Raw genomic sequence first — 19,668 nt, forward strand, 5'->3', positions numbered from 1 at the left:
GAGCTTTTTTTTTTTTTTTTTTTTTGTGGTACGCGGGCCTCTCACTCTTGTGGCCTCTCCCGTTGCGGAGCACAGACTCTGGATGCGCAGGCTCAGCGGCCATGGCTCACGGGCCCAGCCGCTCCGCGGCATGTGGGATCTTCCCGGACCGGGGCACAAACCCGTGTCCCCTGCATCAGCAGGTGGACTCTCAACCACTGTGCTACCAGGGAAGCCCTGAGCTTTTCTTTTTTAAAATTAAGGTGTAACTTTCACACAATAACTCTTTTTTCTCTCCCTGCTTCAATCTGGTTATTCTGTCCTATTTTCCAGTTCACTAACCCTCACTTCAGCTATGTATAAACTCCTTTTAAACCCATCTGTTGAATTCTCAGTTTCACTCATTCTATTTTTTGCTTATAGAATTTCCATTTTATTATTATTATAGTTAACCATCTCCTAAAATTCTACATCTCATTTAATTTCTTTTTTTAATTAATTAATTAATTTTTGGCTGCGTTTCATCTTCGTTGCTGTGCATGGGCTTTCTCTAGTTGCAGCGAGCGGGGGCTACTCTGCTGTGGTGCGTGGGCTTCTCACTGCAGTGGCTTCTCTTGTTGCGGAGCACGGGCTCTAGGCGCACGGGCTTCAGTAGTTCTGGCACGCAGGATCAGTAGTTCTGGCTTGCGGGCTCTAGAGCTCAGGCTCAGTAGCTGTGGCCCACAGGCTAAGCTGCTCCGCAACATGTGGGATCCTCCTGGAGCAGGGCTCGAACCTGTGTCCTCTGCATTGCAGGCAGACTCTTAACCACTGCACCACCAGGGAAGCCCTTGTCATTTAATTTCTTGATCGTATTAATCACAGTTATTTTGAAGTTCATGTCTGACTTTATTCTCCTTTGTACTGTCAACAATTTTTTGAAGTACAATTTTACTCTTAAAAAATAAAATTCAGGGCTTCCCTGGTGGCGTGGTGGTTGAGAGTTCGCCTGCCGATGCAGGGGACACGGGTTCGTGCCCTGGTCCGGGAAGATCCCACATGCTGCGGAGCGGCTAGGTCTGTGAGCCATGGCCGCTGAGCCTGCGCATCCGGAGCCTGTGCTCCGCAACGGGAGAGGCCACAACAGTGAGAGACCCACGTACCGCAAAAAAAAATAAATAAATAAATAAATAAAATTCAGAGGTGACATATTTGAAATAAAAATAAATGAAAATCATAATTGATAATTCTAGTGTCTAAGCCTCTTGTAGCTACATTTCTTTTCTGCTTTTTCCTTCTTTGTTTTTTGGTCATGTTGCCTTATCCCTCAGTATGTTTGTATATTACAAGGGTTCTCCAGAGAAATAGAACCAATAGGATGTGTGTATACATAGAAAGTGACTAACTATAAGGAATTGGTAACACAGTTATGGAGGCTGACAAAGGCAAGATCTGTAGTCAGTAAACTGGTGACCCAGGAGAGTCGATGGTGTAAGTTCTAGTCCAAAAGCAGGCCAACTTGAGACCCAGGAAGAGTCAGTATTTCCGTTGGAGTCCAAAGGCAGGGTAAAAAAAACAGTGTCCCAGCTCAAAGACAGTCCGCAGAAGGAATTCTCTCTTACTCAACCTTTCTGTTTTTTCAGACCTTCAACTGATTGGATGAGATGCACTAACACTGGGGAGGACAGTCTTCTTTACTAGGTCTACTGATTCAATGTTAATCTCATCCAAAACATCCTCTCAGACACACCCAGAATAACTTTTGACCAAATATCTGCTAATCCCATGGCCCAGTCAAGTTGACAATGAAAATAAACCATCACTGCTTGGTAAGGTTCTTTTTAAATTGAATACCTGACATTATATATGAAAAATTATTAAGACAATATGAGGCTTCTGTCTGTCTTCCTCCAGAGAGGGTTTACTTTCGCTTTTGACTAGCAGTTATAGTGAGGATCCATCACTTTAATGTGATAAGGAATTGGACTGAATCAAAACTACCTTTGTGAGGCCTGGTTCATCACTGCTTCTAAGGGGTAACCCTTTAGTAGTTCCCACGGAGAGCCCAGGTGCCTTCTCTTTAATGGGCACCAAACGCCCAAGTTTTGACCCTTGAGCCACAGAAGATTTTCAGAAACTGTTCAGCTTCTTGGCCTTATAGCCATTGCTTGCAAATTGGTAAATAACTGAGAAGAACTGTTTCAGCACACCTCTCAAAGTTTCCTTTTTCTCTAGAATTTTGGCCCTTCAAATCTCCTCTGCCTTTGATGCTTCCAAAGAGACTTTAAAAAAATGCTTTTTCCAGCTTTTCTAACTGTTCTTGGCAGGCAGATGGCTCTGCAGTAGGCTAGCCTGCCACGCCCACTCCCCATGGCCACCATTACCACTGCTGCCTAGCTTCCAGTTCTTCAGGCTTTGCCCTGAGAAGTATTCCATTTCGAGTTTTTTGTTCTTTATGTGCCCTGTTTTTTCTCTGGACAGTTTTGGAATCTTCACTTTATCTCCATTATATTTTGTGGTGATACTCCTTGGACTCTTTATCCTTTTTAATCTGGAAACTGGCATCCTTACGTACTGAAAACTTTTCTCGTATTTTTTTCTACTTGTTTTCTGATTATTCATGTGTTAAACCTCCAGAAAAGATTCTCTTGATTTATTTCATTTACCGTTGTTCATCTTTCTCTTCTCCTTTAAAGTTCTATACGATGAGAAATGGATATTTTCCCCAGCCTTATCTTGGAATTCATCTAATTAAATTTTTTATTTCAAGCCTTCAAACAAACAGTTTCTAAGATAATTTCTTTTTCCTTGTTCCCTCTTTGTACAGTCCTTTTTATTCATGGGTATTTCTCCCTCTCTCTCTCTGAGGAAAGCAAATTTTGGGCGTTTTGCTGTATTCTTGCGCTGTCTCTATTCTTTCTGAATTTTCTTTTTCACGTTTTGCTTATGTTGATCTAGAATAGAAGGTTTCTCAGATGTCTAACATTCCTTTTTATCTATTCACATTTAGGAATGAAGCATTGGAAATCCTAGGAGGTTTGTGTGGGGGAGTGGGCCTTGTCAGCTAGGCAGCTTCACCGCAGGGTCATGGGACAGGGGTCCTGACTTTCTTTTTTCGTGTTGTTTCCCAGTGTCACTATTAGTATGTTTTTTCTCTAGAGCCATTCAGTTTCTCCCCCTAAAATCTTCAGATCTTCTGCCTGAGAGCAGCATCATCTAAGTGAACCATAAGAGGCAGGTGTTTGCTTGCGAGAGTGTCAGCATTCATGTTGGGCTTTCACTTAATCCTCCTTTCCATTGATGGCCCTCTTCCCCAGCCATTCCCTATGCCTTCAACTTCTGTACACAGTAAACCTCCATTCCCGAGGTGCAGCTCCGGAGGAGGAGCTGCTTGGGAGTACTGGATGGAGCAGTCAACATGGAGACCCTGCCCCTTAGCCTGACTTTCATTTATTCAGTTTGCTGTGTCCTTGCACTGTCACTGAGCACCTGGTATGGACTTGAAGGCACCCATGATCAAAACAGGAAAAAAGCCCTGACCTTTCAGAGGTCGTAGTCTGCTAAGGGGAGATGGTAATAAACATTAATATGTTCAAAGGTGAGACTGCCTTGATAAAAAGTGGAGCAAGATGTGGGGATTAGAAGTGCCATGGCTGGGGGATAGAGGGCAGTGGTGGACTGTACTTTATTTTCTAATACTTTATGTGGAAATAATTTAAAACTTACAGAAGAGTTGCAAGAATAAGAATAGTACATAGAACACCATATACACTTGATCCCAATTGACTGTTGTTAATATTTTACCTCATTTTACCTGTTATTTGCTCTCCCTCTTCTGCCCCCTGCTGCTCTCTGTCTCTCTCATACATATATATGAAGGGGGGTAGGGAGAGTAAGTGTGTGTGTGTGTGTGTGTGTGTGTACACATACATATAAATAATATATATATGTGTGTGTGTGTATATATATGTGTATATATAAATGTATATATATATAATATTTCTTTCTGAACTACTTGAGAGTAAGTTAAATATATCATGGTCCTTTGAGCTGAATGAATGTTTTTAGTTGGTGGCTAAAATTTGAACTGGTAACAGAGTATATGATTCCCATTTTCATCATACAGTATTTTCAGATACCATGGGACATTTTTAGTTGATAAATTAGTGACTATCATATTTGTATGTCAAGTGCAGCGTAACAGTTGGCAGAGATGTTTAAAGGCTCTCGGGAATGCAGGCCAATCCTGTTAGGGAAGGTAGGGCCTCCCCAGGGGCATTTGGCCACTCTCTGAGCTCTGTAGAAGCTGAGGCCTCAGAATCCCAGTGAGGCAGAGGTAAGACTCAGGAGCGAGTGCGGTGTTTGGCTAAGCCTAGGAGTTATCATAGCAGCGCCAGGAGGGTTGCTGCCCTCAGGGAGCTGGTGCGTGTGGGTGACAGTGGGAGAGGAAGCACCCCCTTCAGAGACCTGTGAGGGAAAAGATACGTTAAGATATGTACATCTCTGATACATCTTTGTTTTTTCCTGAATTGAAAGGAGGACAGATTCTTACCTGTTTCATTATCATAGCTGGTATTAGGGTTTATGGACTTTCTTCAGTTATTTGGGCCTAACTTTTTGTTGTGAGTTAACTGCTTTTTTCCGCAAGTTTTAATCTGTATCTCACGGGTCTTAGCTCCCCTAAGTGTTGGATTTGCCTGCTGTCAGATAAAGTGGGACATACTTTGCCGTACTTTGTGCCTTCCTTTTGACTTCTGAGAAGCTAGGAGTGTTTACTGGGACAGCTTCTGTGGCAGAAATCCCTCGTTGTCTGGTGCTTTGGCCTGCACCCAGTGTGTGTCTCTGCCATGGGCCCTTTCATTGTCTCACTCTCCCTAGTCTGAAGCCCTGTGATGGATAACTTTGCCTGGTCTTCGTACAGGTATGAAAGTGGTATTTTAGTGTGTGGAACTGAAGCATATACATTTCACAGTGTCTTTCAGCAAAGTTAAACAGGGAAGAATCTTTTTTACTGATTTCCCTGGATAACCCTGAGGTCTGTCATCAGCACTTTGCTTATGTAGATATTCAGTGAATGTTTGTCAAACAGTTTCTCTTTCCATGGCCCTTTTCAAAGGTTCCTAGGTGCCAACTTAAAAAAATTGCAGAACATGAGAGTTGTGAGTTAAGTTTTATTGGGGGCAAAATGAGGACTATAGTCCGGGAAACAGCATCTCAGATAGCTCTGAGGAACTGCTCCAAAGAGGTAGCGGGGGAAGGTCAGTATACATGTGATTTTGGTGACGGGGGAGTACATGCAATCAGGCACATATTTTTTGCAGAAGGTTTCTGCTAGTCTCGTGAAGGTTACTGCTAGTCACAAGGAGCAGACGTCACCATGAAGGATTTTAGTGCTTTTCTAGATTTGAGGAGATACAAGAATTGGGCTCATAAAATCAGCTCCTGAAAATACCTAACTATCTGCAGACCTGTTCTGCCAGTTTTTCCCAGAGCACAGAGTGCCTCATTTCTGCTCTCCACCCTGAGCTCCTTTCAGGGGGTGTTGGAAGTCAGCAGCTACAGCAGCACATGATTTAATCCATGTAGAGGTAGATGGCAAGTGCCAATTTGTAGCTGACATACGCCACGATGAATAAGAGGTTTCTCGTGCCCATTTTATATGTTTCTATGGTACTCTTTATTTCCCTTAGCATGGTACCTATCGTGCATTACTGTAGATACCTCTCCCATTCGACTTTAAGTTCTCTAAAAGCAGAGGCTCTTTCACCATTTTGTCTCCAGCAGTCACCACAGCATCTGGTGTATCGTAGGTGCCAATATATCTTTAATGAATGAACAAATGAACAAACTAACAAACAATCAGTAAACCCAATGAACGACTCTTCCCTCTCAAGTGGCTTAAGCTTTTAAAGACTGGAGTTTCTAACTTAGAAAAGTCCCAACCCCATTGTCAAATAATTCATGTTTCTTGCTTCCTGACTCACACAGAGTATTCCAGCTCCAAGTCTAAGGAATTACCAAATAACAGTTTTTTGATCAGCAAAGCTATTCTTTCAGATTCTGTGTAGCTTTGCCATTATTAACCAAGAGAAAGCTGATGTTGCCGAAGGCCGTAGTAGCTACATGAGAATATCAGAGCTGTAGACCTGAGGATGGGTTTGTTATTGTCACCATTCGCTGAATTCTGAGGCTGCCTGGAAAACACTGTTCGATGTGGAATAACAGTTGCTCTGCAGTAGACTGCTGTACTCCAGAGCAGCTTGAGCTTCCTTAATTTTCTGTTGGAGTTCTTAGTGATTCTGAATCTGAAAGACTCAAAAGGAAGTAGATTACAAGAGATTTTAAGCTGAGGAGAGCATTTTGCTTTCAAAATAAAATAAATCTGAAGTGTATAAAATGACAGAAGCTTGAGAAGAATGGGTTATAGGAAGATTTTGAAGCTATGTTTCAAATATTTAACTGTAATCATATGCAAATATCTCTGCAAATATGCAGCGTTCCTTGTAATTAACAACCCTGACATGTAGATTAAATGCATGAAATGGCTTTTTTTTTTTACATTCAGGTAATTAAAGTGTAGAAAAATCTCTGCCCCAGAAGATCTGAGTATAATTCACATGAATGGGAAATGGTAAAAGTGGTCAGTTTCATGAATGCCATCTATCTTAAGCAAAACATATTGAAGTGGCATAATTTTTTTTCAGTATCAATTTTGAAGGATCTTCCTTCTTAGGATTTAACGTTATTTCTGAAGCTGAATGATTTGAAACACTTGTAAATATTGAAATATTGGCCTATCTCTAACAATAATGGTAGCAGTTGTTTAAACCACAGGGAATTATGTCACCAAACAATAATTATTACGAAATTCTTTTGTTTGCAAGTATGTCACCAAACAATAATAATTATTAAGAAATTCTTTTGTCTGCAAGTATACAGTGTAATTAATGGTTAATGGCATGGGCTCTGAAGTTACCCTCCTTGGGTCCATACTTGGTCTTTATCACTTAGTAGCTAAACCTCACTTTTCTCATCTATAGAATGAAGACATTTACTTGTTGAGGTTGTCATGCATATTAAGTGAGATTATGTATATAAAGTACATCAGCCTAGTTCCTAGAAGATAGTAAGCTATCATTACTACTGTTATTCTAAGCAGTTCCCTACTGTGGGGCATATTCCTGTCTTACTAATGTATGAAATTGTTAAGACAGAATAGAAGATCTCAAAAAGCAAGCTCTTGATCATTAAAATAGAATGGAATTTGCAGTTTATAAACTGAATACATATGATTAAATAAGCTGAATAGTCTCATCCTAAAGAGAGGAAAACATGGCCTTTTGGGGAGAAGAGATAAACTAAACTAGGATTATTCCTAGGTCTGCGTTTTGACTACCAACAGCTTTATCTTTGAAGGCTGCCTGGTTTATATTGCATGTTCTCTGACATGTCTTAACAATGTTGGCAGTCATACGAAAGGAAAAACTATGTGCTGTGTTTTCTTGTTTTCAGCTTGTTATAGTAGGGAAGTATCCTGCCATTACTGCAGCAGGTGGGCTCAGCTGATAAGCAAATAGGGAAAGTAGCAGTGATGCCATTCTTTCAAAGATGTTGAAGTACTGTTTATCATGGCTTCATTTAGTCATAACATATAGGCATAATTGCTGCACCCCAGAAAAGTAAGCTATCTGAACAGTATAAGTGTATTGAAGATATTTTTTAGATTTTACTCTGTTTAAAAATAAAATGCCTATTTAATGACACAGGTTGTACAAAAACCACACCTGAACATCATACTCTTTCTTTATGGCTATACTTCAAGTTGTTTCCTAACTTCCTTTCTGGAAAATGATTAATAATAATAATAAATTCAGGAAAAATAAACATCGAAATACTGTCTCCAATTCCCCAAACGTACCCTGTATAAAAAGTCCCACTGTGTATATTTGCTTTCCCATACTAGCCAAGAAAACATGGTTGTGCTTCATTATCAAAAGTGACTCCGATTTCAAATGAGAATGTGAAATGTATAAAAATGTTTCCGTAGAGTAGAATGGATTGGCCAGCCTAGAAGTTCTTTCTTTAATGAGACAGTAACGTAAGAAAACGTTTTGTCATGTACACAGACTTGGAAACTTTTTCTGCACAGCTGTGTTATAAAATTGGGTATACTTCCTTGACCTCAGTGATTTTTTTGCCAGTAGGTGTCTATATGAATAAAAGAAAATTTTATTACTGTTCTTTAACCTATCATATTTGGACTATAAATTCCACTGAAATTATTGTTATGGTATCTGGGAAAAGTATAAGTTTCACCCAACAGGTAATAACTGTTGCTCTCCAAAGGCAAGAGAGGAAAACCAGTTTCATCAACTATTAGTTGTGATAAACAATCTTTGGTTTTCTTATATTATTGAGAGGCAATGATGCCTTCAAGAGTACACGTTAGAACTTCCTTATTGTTTCAGTACATTCCCATGATTTCAGAGTGCACTGTAATTCTCAATTTATTATTGATATAGATCAACCAAATGTAACCCTGTAGTTCCTCGTGTATTTTTATTAGAGTTTTTCCTTGCATGCAGTTTTGTTTAACACAGGTCACAGTAATGGATCGTTTATACAAAGTAATGGATTGTTTCCTCTTTCTGCCAACTGATTTGATCAGCCTGAAGTTCCTTAGATACTGTGGGTTACATAACTAGTATGGAATCTGTATGGTACATTTTTTAGTATGACAGTAACTGTATTAACCATTTAATCCTTTAGGACATTTTAATAAACACAAGGAAGCCCATTATTTTGAAGTGAATAAACTTGAAACTAAAATGAGCAATGAGTTACCACACCGGACTCAATTACCAGACTTCTTGGAAAACAGATTATTTTCATTAGTTGATTGTTCTGGTTAACTGTGGATTGGCCAGGAAAAAAAAAGACAAAAACCAAAACTTTTTCTTTCGAACTTTCCCCTTTTAAGTGTTTGTAATGTGTTTTAGCATATTCTCCTGCTTTTATAAGCAGAGTACAATAGAACATAATTTAGTTTTACTTTCCTGAAGAATTTGTAACACCTAAGAGTCCTAGTTATGAATATTTTCTCTTATCATCTCTGGTGCCATTATAAATGCAGAAGGTTTGAGAGTTGAATAGTTAAATTCTAGTCAGTGGAGACTGCATTATTCAGTGACATCTAATTTTCCAGGTATCACTTATAGGATATAGTTGAAGAACCTGAAAATGAGCAAAATTACCTTTGCCCTTTCAGAATAAAAAGTTCAGAGAACATATGAGCCCCAAGGCTTAGAATGTCTTCTTTGAAGCTTGCTAATTCCCTTTTAATCATAATTCCAACTATTTGGTTTCCAAGAAGAAACAGAATTTGGACACCCTCATTGTCAGCACATGCAGATCTGCCTAATGTTCATTATAGCATAGTATTCCATTAAATGGATATATCATAATTTATGTAACCAGTCCTAATTATGGACATTCATCTCCAGTCTTTTGCTCTTCTAAATAATTCTGTTTTCCAGTTTTCCCAACTGCATTTATTGAACAACTCTTTTTTTTTTTTTTCCCCACTGATACCTTTATCATAAACTTAATTCCCATATATGTTCAGGTCTGTTTCTAGACTCTTTTTTGTTCTGTTGAGCTGTGTGATCCTTTTCTGATCATACAGTTTTAACTACTGTAGCTTCATAATATGTGTAATATTTAGTAGAGCTAATCTCCCCTCTTTCTCTTCTTTTTCAGAATTTCTAGGTTTAGTGCCTTTCATTTTCCAGATGAACATTAATATAATTTGTCAAATTTCAAAATAAAGATCATTTTTTCGTATTTTAATTGGTATTGAATGAACTTAATTAACTTTGTGGGAGAATTTATATCTCTTTTGCAATGGAAGAACAAATGTCCCTTTGGATTTTAAAGTTTTCTTTATATAAGTGTAGTACATTTCTTTTTACAGTGGTATTTAGCTATTATTTTTATACATGAGATTTTGTTAATGTTTAAAACATAAGCTGAAAATAATGGTAATTTTACCTTCCCAATATTTCTAACTCTTACTTTTTAAAAAATCTTGTCAAATTTCATTGATATAGTACTTCTAGGACAGTATTAACAATACAATAACCAGAGTGATCCTATTAAGATGGAAGTCAAACATATCACCCCTGTTTTCAAAACCCTTCAAAGGCTTTTCAGTTACTCAGAGTGAAAACCAGAGGCCTATTGGACAGTCCATTGTCTGCTGCCCCTGTGATCACAGCTGCTGCAGCCTGAGCTGCTGTCCTCTCACATACTCGGCTCCAACTGTACTTCTTGCTTTTTACTCAAACTCCAAATTACGTTCTGTTTTATGGCCTTTGCACTTGCTCCTCCCTCTCCCAGAAAAACTCTTTTCCCAAATATCATCAGCCCACTCTGTAACAGTCTGTGCACAAATGTCACCTTTCACTGAAGCCTTCTGTAAACACCCTATTTAGAGCTACACCACCACTTCCAGCAATTCCTGGTCTTTTTTCATTATCTTATTTCTTTCCTACCCCACCATAGGACTTGAGATTTACTAGTATTATACATCTCTTAATTACTTATTATTATTTTATTTTTATAATTATTCATTCCTTAGATTGTCATATAATTATTTTTAAATTATTAATCATTTATTGTGACTTACATACACATTTTATTGATTGTTATATCATTTACTCAATTCTTTATTTAGTATTTACTGTCACTTATGTTTTTATTACTTATATCTTTCTCGTGCAAAACATGGTAAGAAAGAAGAAAAAATGGGGTAAGGAGATACAAAAACTAGAAAGCACAAAATAAGATTTTAGATTTAACTCCAAAATATTGGTATTTTTTAAGTGAAAATGTAGTAAACGTATTAGTCATGTTAGTTAAAAGACATAGACTGTCAGATTAGATAGAGATAATAATCCAACTATCTTCTAAATATAAGGCTATAGAAAGGTAGACAGTAGAAGGGTGGGAAGGGTATATCTTGCAAATTCTAACCAAAAGAAAGCTGGTATAGCTATGTTAACATTAAACAAAATAAGCCCTAAGGGAAAAACATTACTAGGGATGAAGAGAGTTCCTTCATAATTATAAAAGGTTTACTCTATCAGGTATTAATAGTCAATAACAGAATAAAAGAGGTAATATCACTACTGGTGGTCCAGAGATTGAAGTATAATAGGAGGATATTATAAATAACTTCATGTCAATAAATTTAGAAGTTTAAATGAAATGGATAAATCCCTAGAAAAAGATAACATCAAAACAGATTCTCAAGGAGAAATAGAAAGCCTGAATGGTCCTAAGCCTTTAAAGAAATTGAATCAATCAATAGTCAAATCTTTCTAAAAATAAAACTCTAGAGATTTCCCTTGGTGGTCCAGTGGTTAGGGCTCGGCACTGTTACTGCTGTGGCCTGGGTTCAATCCCTGGTCAGGGAACTAAGACCCCATAAGCTGTGGTGTGGCAAAATCAAAACAAAACAAAACAAAACAAACAAACTTTAGGCTTCACTGGTGAGTTCTATCAAATATTCAGAGAATAAATCATTCTATTATATTACAAAATCCTCTGAATAATGGGAAAGGAAACCATAGTCTCCAACTCTGTTTTCTCAAACTAACAAAACCTTATATGCAAACCTGGAATAAATAATATAAGAAAAGCAAATTATAGGCCAGGCTTACTTATCAACATGCAAAAGTCCTACACAAAGTATTAGGAAACCAAATATAGTAATATAGTAACATGAGAAGGATGTATCATGACCCAGTTGGGTCTATCCCAAAAATGGAAAGTTAGTTTCACATTAGAAAATCAATTGATAGTTTACCACATTAATAAATGAAAGGAGAAAAATCATACGATCATTTCAATAGGGACAGAAAAGGTATTTTATAAGACTCAGTATCCATATATGGGTTTTATCCATTTAAAACTCATATCCGTATCCAATGCAGAGAGCCAAAAATACTCAAGGCATTTTTGAAGAACAAGAAAATAGGGTTTAAGTTACTGTACCAAATATCAAAATATAAAGCTTTAGTAAATAAGACGTGTGCTCGTGGCACAGAGTTAGAAGAGTAGGCCAGTAGGACAGAGTATAGAACCCTGGAAAGGACCTGTTCACATATACACAGGATTTACAACAGAAATGTCACTGCAGAAAAGCAGAAGGGCAGTCTTTGCAGTTAATAGTGCTGGAACAGTTGAGTTTCCATATGGAAAAAAATGAAATTAGACCCATATTTCACACCACACATAACAATCAGTTTCAGGTAGATTATGAACCAAAAAGTGAAAGACTAAGCCGTCGAGCTTTTAGAGATATTATTGAAGAACATTGGCTGCCAAGGAGCCTGCAGTGACTGTGAACTGCGGCCAACCTGGCTTTCTTACCGTATCGTGTTCCTATAGCTCCAGGTGGGAGTGACAAACGAGAGCCCAGCTGAGGCTGAGAAGTCAGTTTCTTCATCATTGTCTTTGCTGCCACTGCAGCTGCTAACAAGAAACCTCTTCAGCATCGAGGGAGAACTCTTCCTGTGGGGTGGGGAAGGGAGCTCCTTCTTAGCCCTTCAGCTGGGAGGCCTCAGCAGGGCAGTGAGAAACCCTGCCTCTCTCAATACCAAAGATTGCTTTATACAAATCCACCCCTGTTTGAAATCTCTCAAGACTTAAGTCCAATAGAACATCGGTAGCACTTACAGGAGTTAAAGGACTCATGATATTAGAATTACATCAAAAGATAGGGGAAGAAATCTGAATTTGAAGATATAAAAGTCAGTGGTTAATTGTAGTACCACTCCAGTTGCTAAAAGATTTTTTATTGTTTCTACCCTTCAGAGTCTTAAAGTGTGCTGTTTGGTATCCAAGTGAAATGCCAGATCCCTGGATTAAACTGCTAACGTTAGATGATATGATAAAATTTACTTTCTGTGTGAGCTCCAGACACCCACCAAAGGGATCATACTTTCGAAAACAGAAGAAGAAAGGCTAATAATTAATGCCATATTGTTTAAGAGTTCTTGCTGATCCACATCATTAGTACTTGGTATTGTTAGATTTCTTATTTTTTGCCAGTCTGAAGGGTATATTCCATATCTCTAAGAGAGACAGCAGCCCTATTTGACTTTGAGCCATTGGGAGCAGTCCTGAAGAATATCTTTGGACAGAAAAGGCAAAGGTGAAGCAGTAGCATACCCACTGTATATGGAATACGAGAATACAGAGACCTGTTCAAGAACCCTGGAGACATCAGGAAGCGATCAGTTTCTTTACTTATGCTTCCCAAGACTGAAGGTAACTACAGTTAGGATGCTCACGCTACATACTCTGCTTATCCTGTGTCCTCAACACCATAGGCATCACTGATGAATCAGGAATGCTGTGTCCCTGTGTTATGCTGGAAGGGGAAGAAGAAGGTGACCAAGTATCAAAAGTCCCAGGATCCCGAAGCTGACTTCATTCCTCCTGTGTTTGTGTTCAAATGCATTGAGTTAGGGACTTCCCTCGTGGTGCAGTGGTTAAGAATCCACCTGCCAATGCAGGGGACGTGGGTTCGATCCCTGGTCTGGGAAGATCCCATGTGCCACGGAGCAACTAAGCCCGTGCATCGAAACTACTGAGCCTGCGCTCTAGAGCCCATGAGCCACAAGTACTGAAGCCTGCGTGCTCTAGGGCCTGCCTGCCACGACTACTGAGCCCCCATGCTGCAACTAGTGAAGCCCACGTGCCTAGAGCCCGTGCTTCGCAACAAGAGAAGCCACCACGGTGAGAAGCCCACGCACTACAACAAAGAGTAACCCCCTCTCACCGCAACTAGAGAAAGCCCGTGCGCAGCAACGAAGACCCAACGCAGCCAAAAATAAAAGTAAAAAAAAACCAAGACAAATGCACTGAGTTAGAGTTCACACTGAAATTGGCATCCAGGGAGAATGATTCCTTTAACTGACTTTTCTTGTCCAGTTAGACTTCCCAGAGATCCTGTAACCTTTGTGTGAATCTTTATATATAACTTTTGTATAAACCCATTGTAATGCAGGCAGCTGGCTCTGACTGGAAGATTCTGGATCATCCCTGACATTCTGGAGCCCACAGTGATCTGCATCACAAGTGCCCATGAATGCCCCATAAAGGCCCCAAAGGCCTTTATTAAGCACAGTCCATGCGGCATCTCCTCTGCTTTGTGCTTGAGAAGATGCCAAGGTGGCAGAAACTCCCACCTTCTGGGTGAAACTCAGCGTTCACTCAAAAAGCATGTTATGAGCACTTTGCTGTGTGTTGTTACTGACCCAGCATTTTAAAATCATCTGAAAAGGCTGTGCCTCCCTGCTCCCAGAGAACACCAAGGCCACGGGGAACAGTACCCTACTTACATGACAGAGGAGGAGATCTAGTAGAGATCAAATTACTGTGACCAAAAATAAACAACTAAAATATCTCAGATATTGTTGAGAGAAAAGGAAAGGTCTGCAGGAAATGGCTAAGCACTTAGCTGATAGATACGACCAAGGAAGAACAAGAAGATACCATGATTAGAAAGAAGAGTCCTCCACAGTATTCACCCTCAAATCCCTGTTCTCTATTAGTGAGACAGACATGAAGGCACAATGACAGGTGTTACCTGATCAACTTTAACATTTGGTCAGTGCCATCAAATAGATTACTATGAAAAAGGACTGTCAACAGTGGAAGGTAAAAAAGAGACTGAGTCCACAAAACCCCACCTTTACTGTCGGGTCCTACCAGGAAAAGTGCATCAAGTTCATCCAGGAGGAAGAATGTAAATACATAAGGGAAGTGGCAAATCACTGATGCCTGAAATCAAAGGAACAGACTCACAGCTGAAGTTAAACACAGCCCAAGGCTTAAATCCACATTGTAGAACAGATAAGAGGTAGCATGAAAAAATATCTTCTAGAATTTCTTAAACCACAGACAAAGAACAATAACTGTAAGAGAAAAGACTGTTAAATTCAACTGCATCAAACTTAAGAACTTATCTCCATTAAGAAAAAAAAAAAGAATAAAGGTTGAACAGGCAAGCCAAGAACTGCAACATGACAAAGGACTGGTATCTAAAATAAAAAGCAACTTCCACAAATCAATAAAAAATAAGACAGTCTAATAGAAAAATGTGAGACTTAAATAAGACATTTGCAAAAGATATATAGAAAATGTCCAAAAAGCATATAAAAGCCTTATCAATCATCAGAGAAACACAAATTAGAGCCACAATGAAATACCTCTAAACACCAGGTTAGTCAATTACAATTATAATTACAAAGTTTGCCACTACCAAATGTGAGGAAATGTAACAATATGAACCCTCATGTATGTTTTATATGCTTTTTGTATGTAAATTGGTATAAGTACTTTGAAAAACTATTGGGAAATTGGGATTGACATATATACACTAATATGTATAAAATGGATAACTAATAAGAACCTGATGTATAAAAAAATAGATAAAATAAAATTCAAAAATTCAAAAAAATTTTGGAACTACCTATTAAAGCTGCACATGTGCAACCATATGACCCCATATTTCTACTTCGAGGTGATATAGTCAACAGAAATACATGCACACATGCACAAGAGATGTGTGTAAAAATATTATAACAGCATAGTTGTAATAACAACACAAATATCTGACAGTAAAAGAAATTGTGTTATGTTCTTACAGTGGAAAACTGTATAGCAAAGATAGTGAGCTATTGCTACATGTATCAGCATGGTTGGATGTTATAAACAATGTTGAGTGAAGCAAGTAAAATACAAAAACATACTGCATGATTACATTTATATAAAGTTCATTAACAGACAAAAATTAACTATGATATTAAGGGATAGGTATTAGTCTGCTCGAACTGCCATAACAAAATGCCATAGACTGGGTGGCTTAAACAACTGACATTTATTTTCTCACAGTTCTGGAGATTGGAAGTCCAAGATCAGCATGCCAGCATGGTCAGTTTCCAGTGAAACTTCTTCCTGGCTTGTAGATGGCCACCTTCTGTCTGTGTGTTCGCCAGACCTCTTCTCTGTGTGTTCTTGGGATGAGAGTAAGCTCTCAGGTGTCTGTCCTTATAAGGATACTAATCCTATCCATTAGGGCCCCACTCTTATGACCTTATATAACTGGAATTACCTCTCTCTACATGCAGTCACCTTGGGAGTTAGGGCTTCATCATATCAATTTGGGGGTGACACAGTTCAGTCTATAGCAGCATGATAAGCATTAATATAAAGCAAAATAAGGAAGTGATTATAGTATTAAGGAATGATAAGTGTTGATATAAAGAAAAGTAAGAAAATCAGTATAGAGATTACCTAAGATGTGAGCAGAGGAAGGGGTTGTGATGGGAAGATGCCATGCTGGCAATGTCTTCTTTCTTGACCCACACAGCTGTTCATTTTATAAATTATTTGTTAAATTGAACATTTATGTTTCATATGCTTTTCTGTATGTTATACTTAACAATTTAAAAGGTTTTTTTTAAAGTAAAAAAAGTTTTTTAAAGTTTTTTTTAAAGTAAAAAAAAAAGGGTTTTTTTTAAAGTCCATTCTCATTTCCTGTTCAACAATCTGCTAACATTGATGAGCTGTTCCATTTATGTTCCATTTATGTTATCCTATTATTAATATGGATTATACTTAACTATTTTGACTTTTCTGATCCCCATATAAATTATTTTTATATATTAATTTTTTAATATTAATATGGTAAATAATGGTAAATTTTAAATGTTTTAGCGATGCTCTTTTTGTCTGGTGTATTATTAAAATATATTTCATGATATTCTGATGAATTGAGTTGAAATGATATTTTTGTCCTTAAACGTTTTCCCACATAGGTAGAAATTCCCAGCTTCCTTTGTCCCTGGCCTACACTTTATTGAGGTTGAATCAGTTGCTAAAAGTATATTTGGTCCTATGAAAGATTATCTTTGGCTGGTAAGATTAAGGAATAGAGGAGCTTTTCAAAAGTGAACTATCTCCAAATATAATCAATAAAAGAAATTCTGACTAGAAATGGAGTCTTTTATGTAGCTTTATTCTCTTTTGGCATCATTAGTCAGTCAAGTTGGTATAACTACTGAAATGGTACATTCATTTCTACTTTCAGCAATCCTTCAAAGGGATTGTGAGTTGCTGTCACAATCAATAACTTATCTAGGAATCTGATTTCCTCCTCACCCTGAAAATTAACCCCAGCAACTAAAGGGACATCCTTATATCCTACCCAGGTTGGTTGAGGGCTGAGAAGGCAGTGGATGGTACTTCTTCTCAGTCTGAATAGATTGTTAGCCATATTATAAAACCCAGTCCTTTGTAGATACTATATAGAAGAAACAATAAAGCAATGACTTATTCCTTAAGAAAACTTCTCATCAAAGTGTGTTTGTTTTTTTTTTTTATTGTAGGTAATTCGCTCTTTTCTGCTCTTTCCAACAATTGAGCGAATGTCTGAGTCACCCAGAGGCAAGCTCGCCACTCCACTTTTGTGCTGGTTTCGATATGCTTTCTATGTTCCTGGCTACTTACTACTTAAACCGTGGCCTGAGAAAATCAAATCCTTGGTGATCAGAATGCTCCTTCGAAGGATGAACCTACAGAGTGAATTTTCATTTCTGAATATGTTGGAACCGTTCTGCCTCAGTAAGCACATTTTAAAATGTATATGTTTATTCTTGTATCAGAAGGTGTTAAGAGAATAATCTCAGACAGTGGTTGAGTATCAAGCAAGGAATTATTTGTTGTATGTTTCTCCCAAAAGTTTAAAACTAGAAATAAAAAGAAAATAGTGGGGGGTATTCTAAATGACAGAAAAGCCTCATCAAGCTTTAATTTTAAATCTTATCCTTCTGATTCTCCACTCTAGCTACAGGATGATGAGAAAGAATTCTTCTGTATCGAGTATATATGGAGTCCTTACAGGAATCCAGGGTGTGGCCTGTTAAGCTCAGTGTGTGAACTTTGCAAAAACCAGTCCAAGGAAATCAGGCCTAATATTCCCATAGAGTGAACAGGCTATGATTTTACTTTGCTCTTTAAAAGTTTTTGGAGAAGTTTGAGTTATAAAACTAATAATAAATAATAGTCATGGTAATGTAACACTGGATGCGTTACTGATTATGGTTTCTGAATGTGCCAGGGAATGTTTTTGCTACTTTACTTCTTGGCTTCAAATGCTGTTTTTAAATGTAATTTATCTGTTTAGTTAATACTAATTTATATATTTACAAATGATTTTAATAATAAAATATGCTACTTTCTTAATCCATAAAATGGGATAATAATATCCCATACCTCAAAAGATTATTATAGGATTAAATGTGATAATATATGCAAAGTGTCTATCTAGTATTTTATTTATAATAAGCCTCTAATGAATGATATAACAACAGTTGCAGCAGCAGCAGCTAATAGCTGCTGTTCTAAGCTTTAACCTGTAGTCCTCAGAAGAACTAATAACGTTTAGGTATTATTATTGTCCCCATTTTACAGATAAAGATACTGAGGTTCAGAGAAGTTACGTGATTTGCCCGAAGTCACACAACTAGTGGGTAGTGTTCAAACTCCAGCAATATGCCACTGTGTTAAACTTCCTTTTACCATAGCTGCTGCTATTATTGTCTCTTTGCTCCTTTCAGTCATAAAAGCAGGACTCCTGAGTAAAGTTTACCATGCTCACCTACATCGAGTGCCATGAGATCATGTGCGTAGTGAATCCAGGAACAAGTCACAGCCCTGCCTTTAGAATTGTACAGCTACAGATTGTATGGGAGGTGTTTTTCTAAATATGTAGCAAGAAGCAGTCATCACAAATACAAAGTTCAATATATTTTCTGTATTTGTGGATTTTTATGCTCTCCCCAACTCTCATTCTTTGTTATAGGCATAGCATAGTAGCAGCAGAAGATGAGATAGGGAGTAGGGAAGCAAGGCTCAGGACAGTCATAAAAATCACGAAACATTGAAGTTGGAGATGTCCCTTAAAGACCTTTTGGTCCAGCCCCTTATTTTTTCCTCATAGAAGAGAAAGAAATGGCCTAGTAAGTGAAAATGGCACTGACTACAAGTCAGAAACCCTCAACTCTCATTTTGGTTTTGCCTCAGACTCCCTCTGTGGCCTCAATTTAATCCCTTCCCCTCTCTGGTTCTCAGTCATTGATCAAATCAAGAGTTAGACTGGACACATTTGGAAATTGAGATCAAACGGAAATCACTTGAAATTCTGGCAAACATATATAAAACTACTCCACGTATACTTCAATAAGTCATTACAGTTTACAAGGTTTTTTTTTCCCCTTCTTTTTTTTTTTTTTTTTTTTTTTTTTTTTTTTGCGGTACGAGGGCCTCTCACTGTTATGGCCTCTCCCGTTGCGGAGCACAGGCTCCGGACGCGCAGGCTCAGCAGCCATGGCTCACGGGCCCAGCCGCTCCGCGGCATGTGGGATCTTCCCAGACCGGGGCACAAACCCGTGTCCCCTGCATCGGCAGGCAGACTCTCAACCACTGCGCCACCAGGGAAGCCCTGCCCTTCTTTAATCTTTTTCTTTTTACCCTTAGAAAGGATTTTTAAAAAGCATTCTCTAGTTAAGGAATCCATTTTCCTCCAAGGACTTCTGCTTCCAGGAAGATGAAATAGATGTATTCATCTCCCTGTTT

The 19,668-nt window shown here is 38.2% G+C and overlaps 1 protein-coding gene, 1 non-coding gene and 1 pseudogene across 3 annotated transcripts in view; all 3 read left to right on the plus strand.

Moving 5' to 3' along the window:
* The window catches only part of LDAH (lipid droplet associated hydrolase), an 82,482-nt gene that overhangs the window by 38,323 nt on the left and 24,491 nt on the right, over positions 1 to 19,668 (plus strand). For both annotated transcript variants that reach the window (XM_065891416.1, XM_065891418.1), the window contains one exon: positions 17,421 to 17,655. In XM_065891416.1, the coding sequence (XP_065747488.1) occupies positions 17,421 to 17,655 (235 nt within the window). The remainder of the gene's footprint in view (positions 1 to 17,420; positions 17,656 to 19,668) is intronic.
* LOC136134102 (nuclear pore complex protein Nup88-like) lies at positions 5,144 to 14,808 on the plus strand (annotated as a pseudogene).
* TRNAN-GUU (transfer RNA asparagine (anticodon GUU)) lies at positions 11,363 to 11,435 on the plus strand. The gene has a single exon. It is a non-coding gene; the product is annotated as a tRNA-Asn (tRNA).

The sequence above is a fragment of the Phocoena phocoena genome, chromosome 14 (assembly GCF_963924675.1).
Source record: "Phocoena phocoena chromosome 14, mPhoPho1.1, whole genome shotgun sequence".
Classification (NCBI taxonomy): Eukaryota; Metazoa; Chordata; class Mammalia; order Artiodactyla; family Phocoenidae; genus Phocoena; species Phocoena phocoena.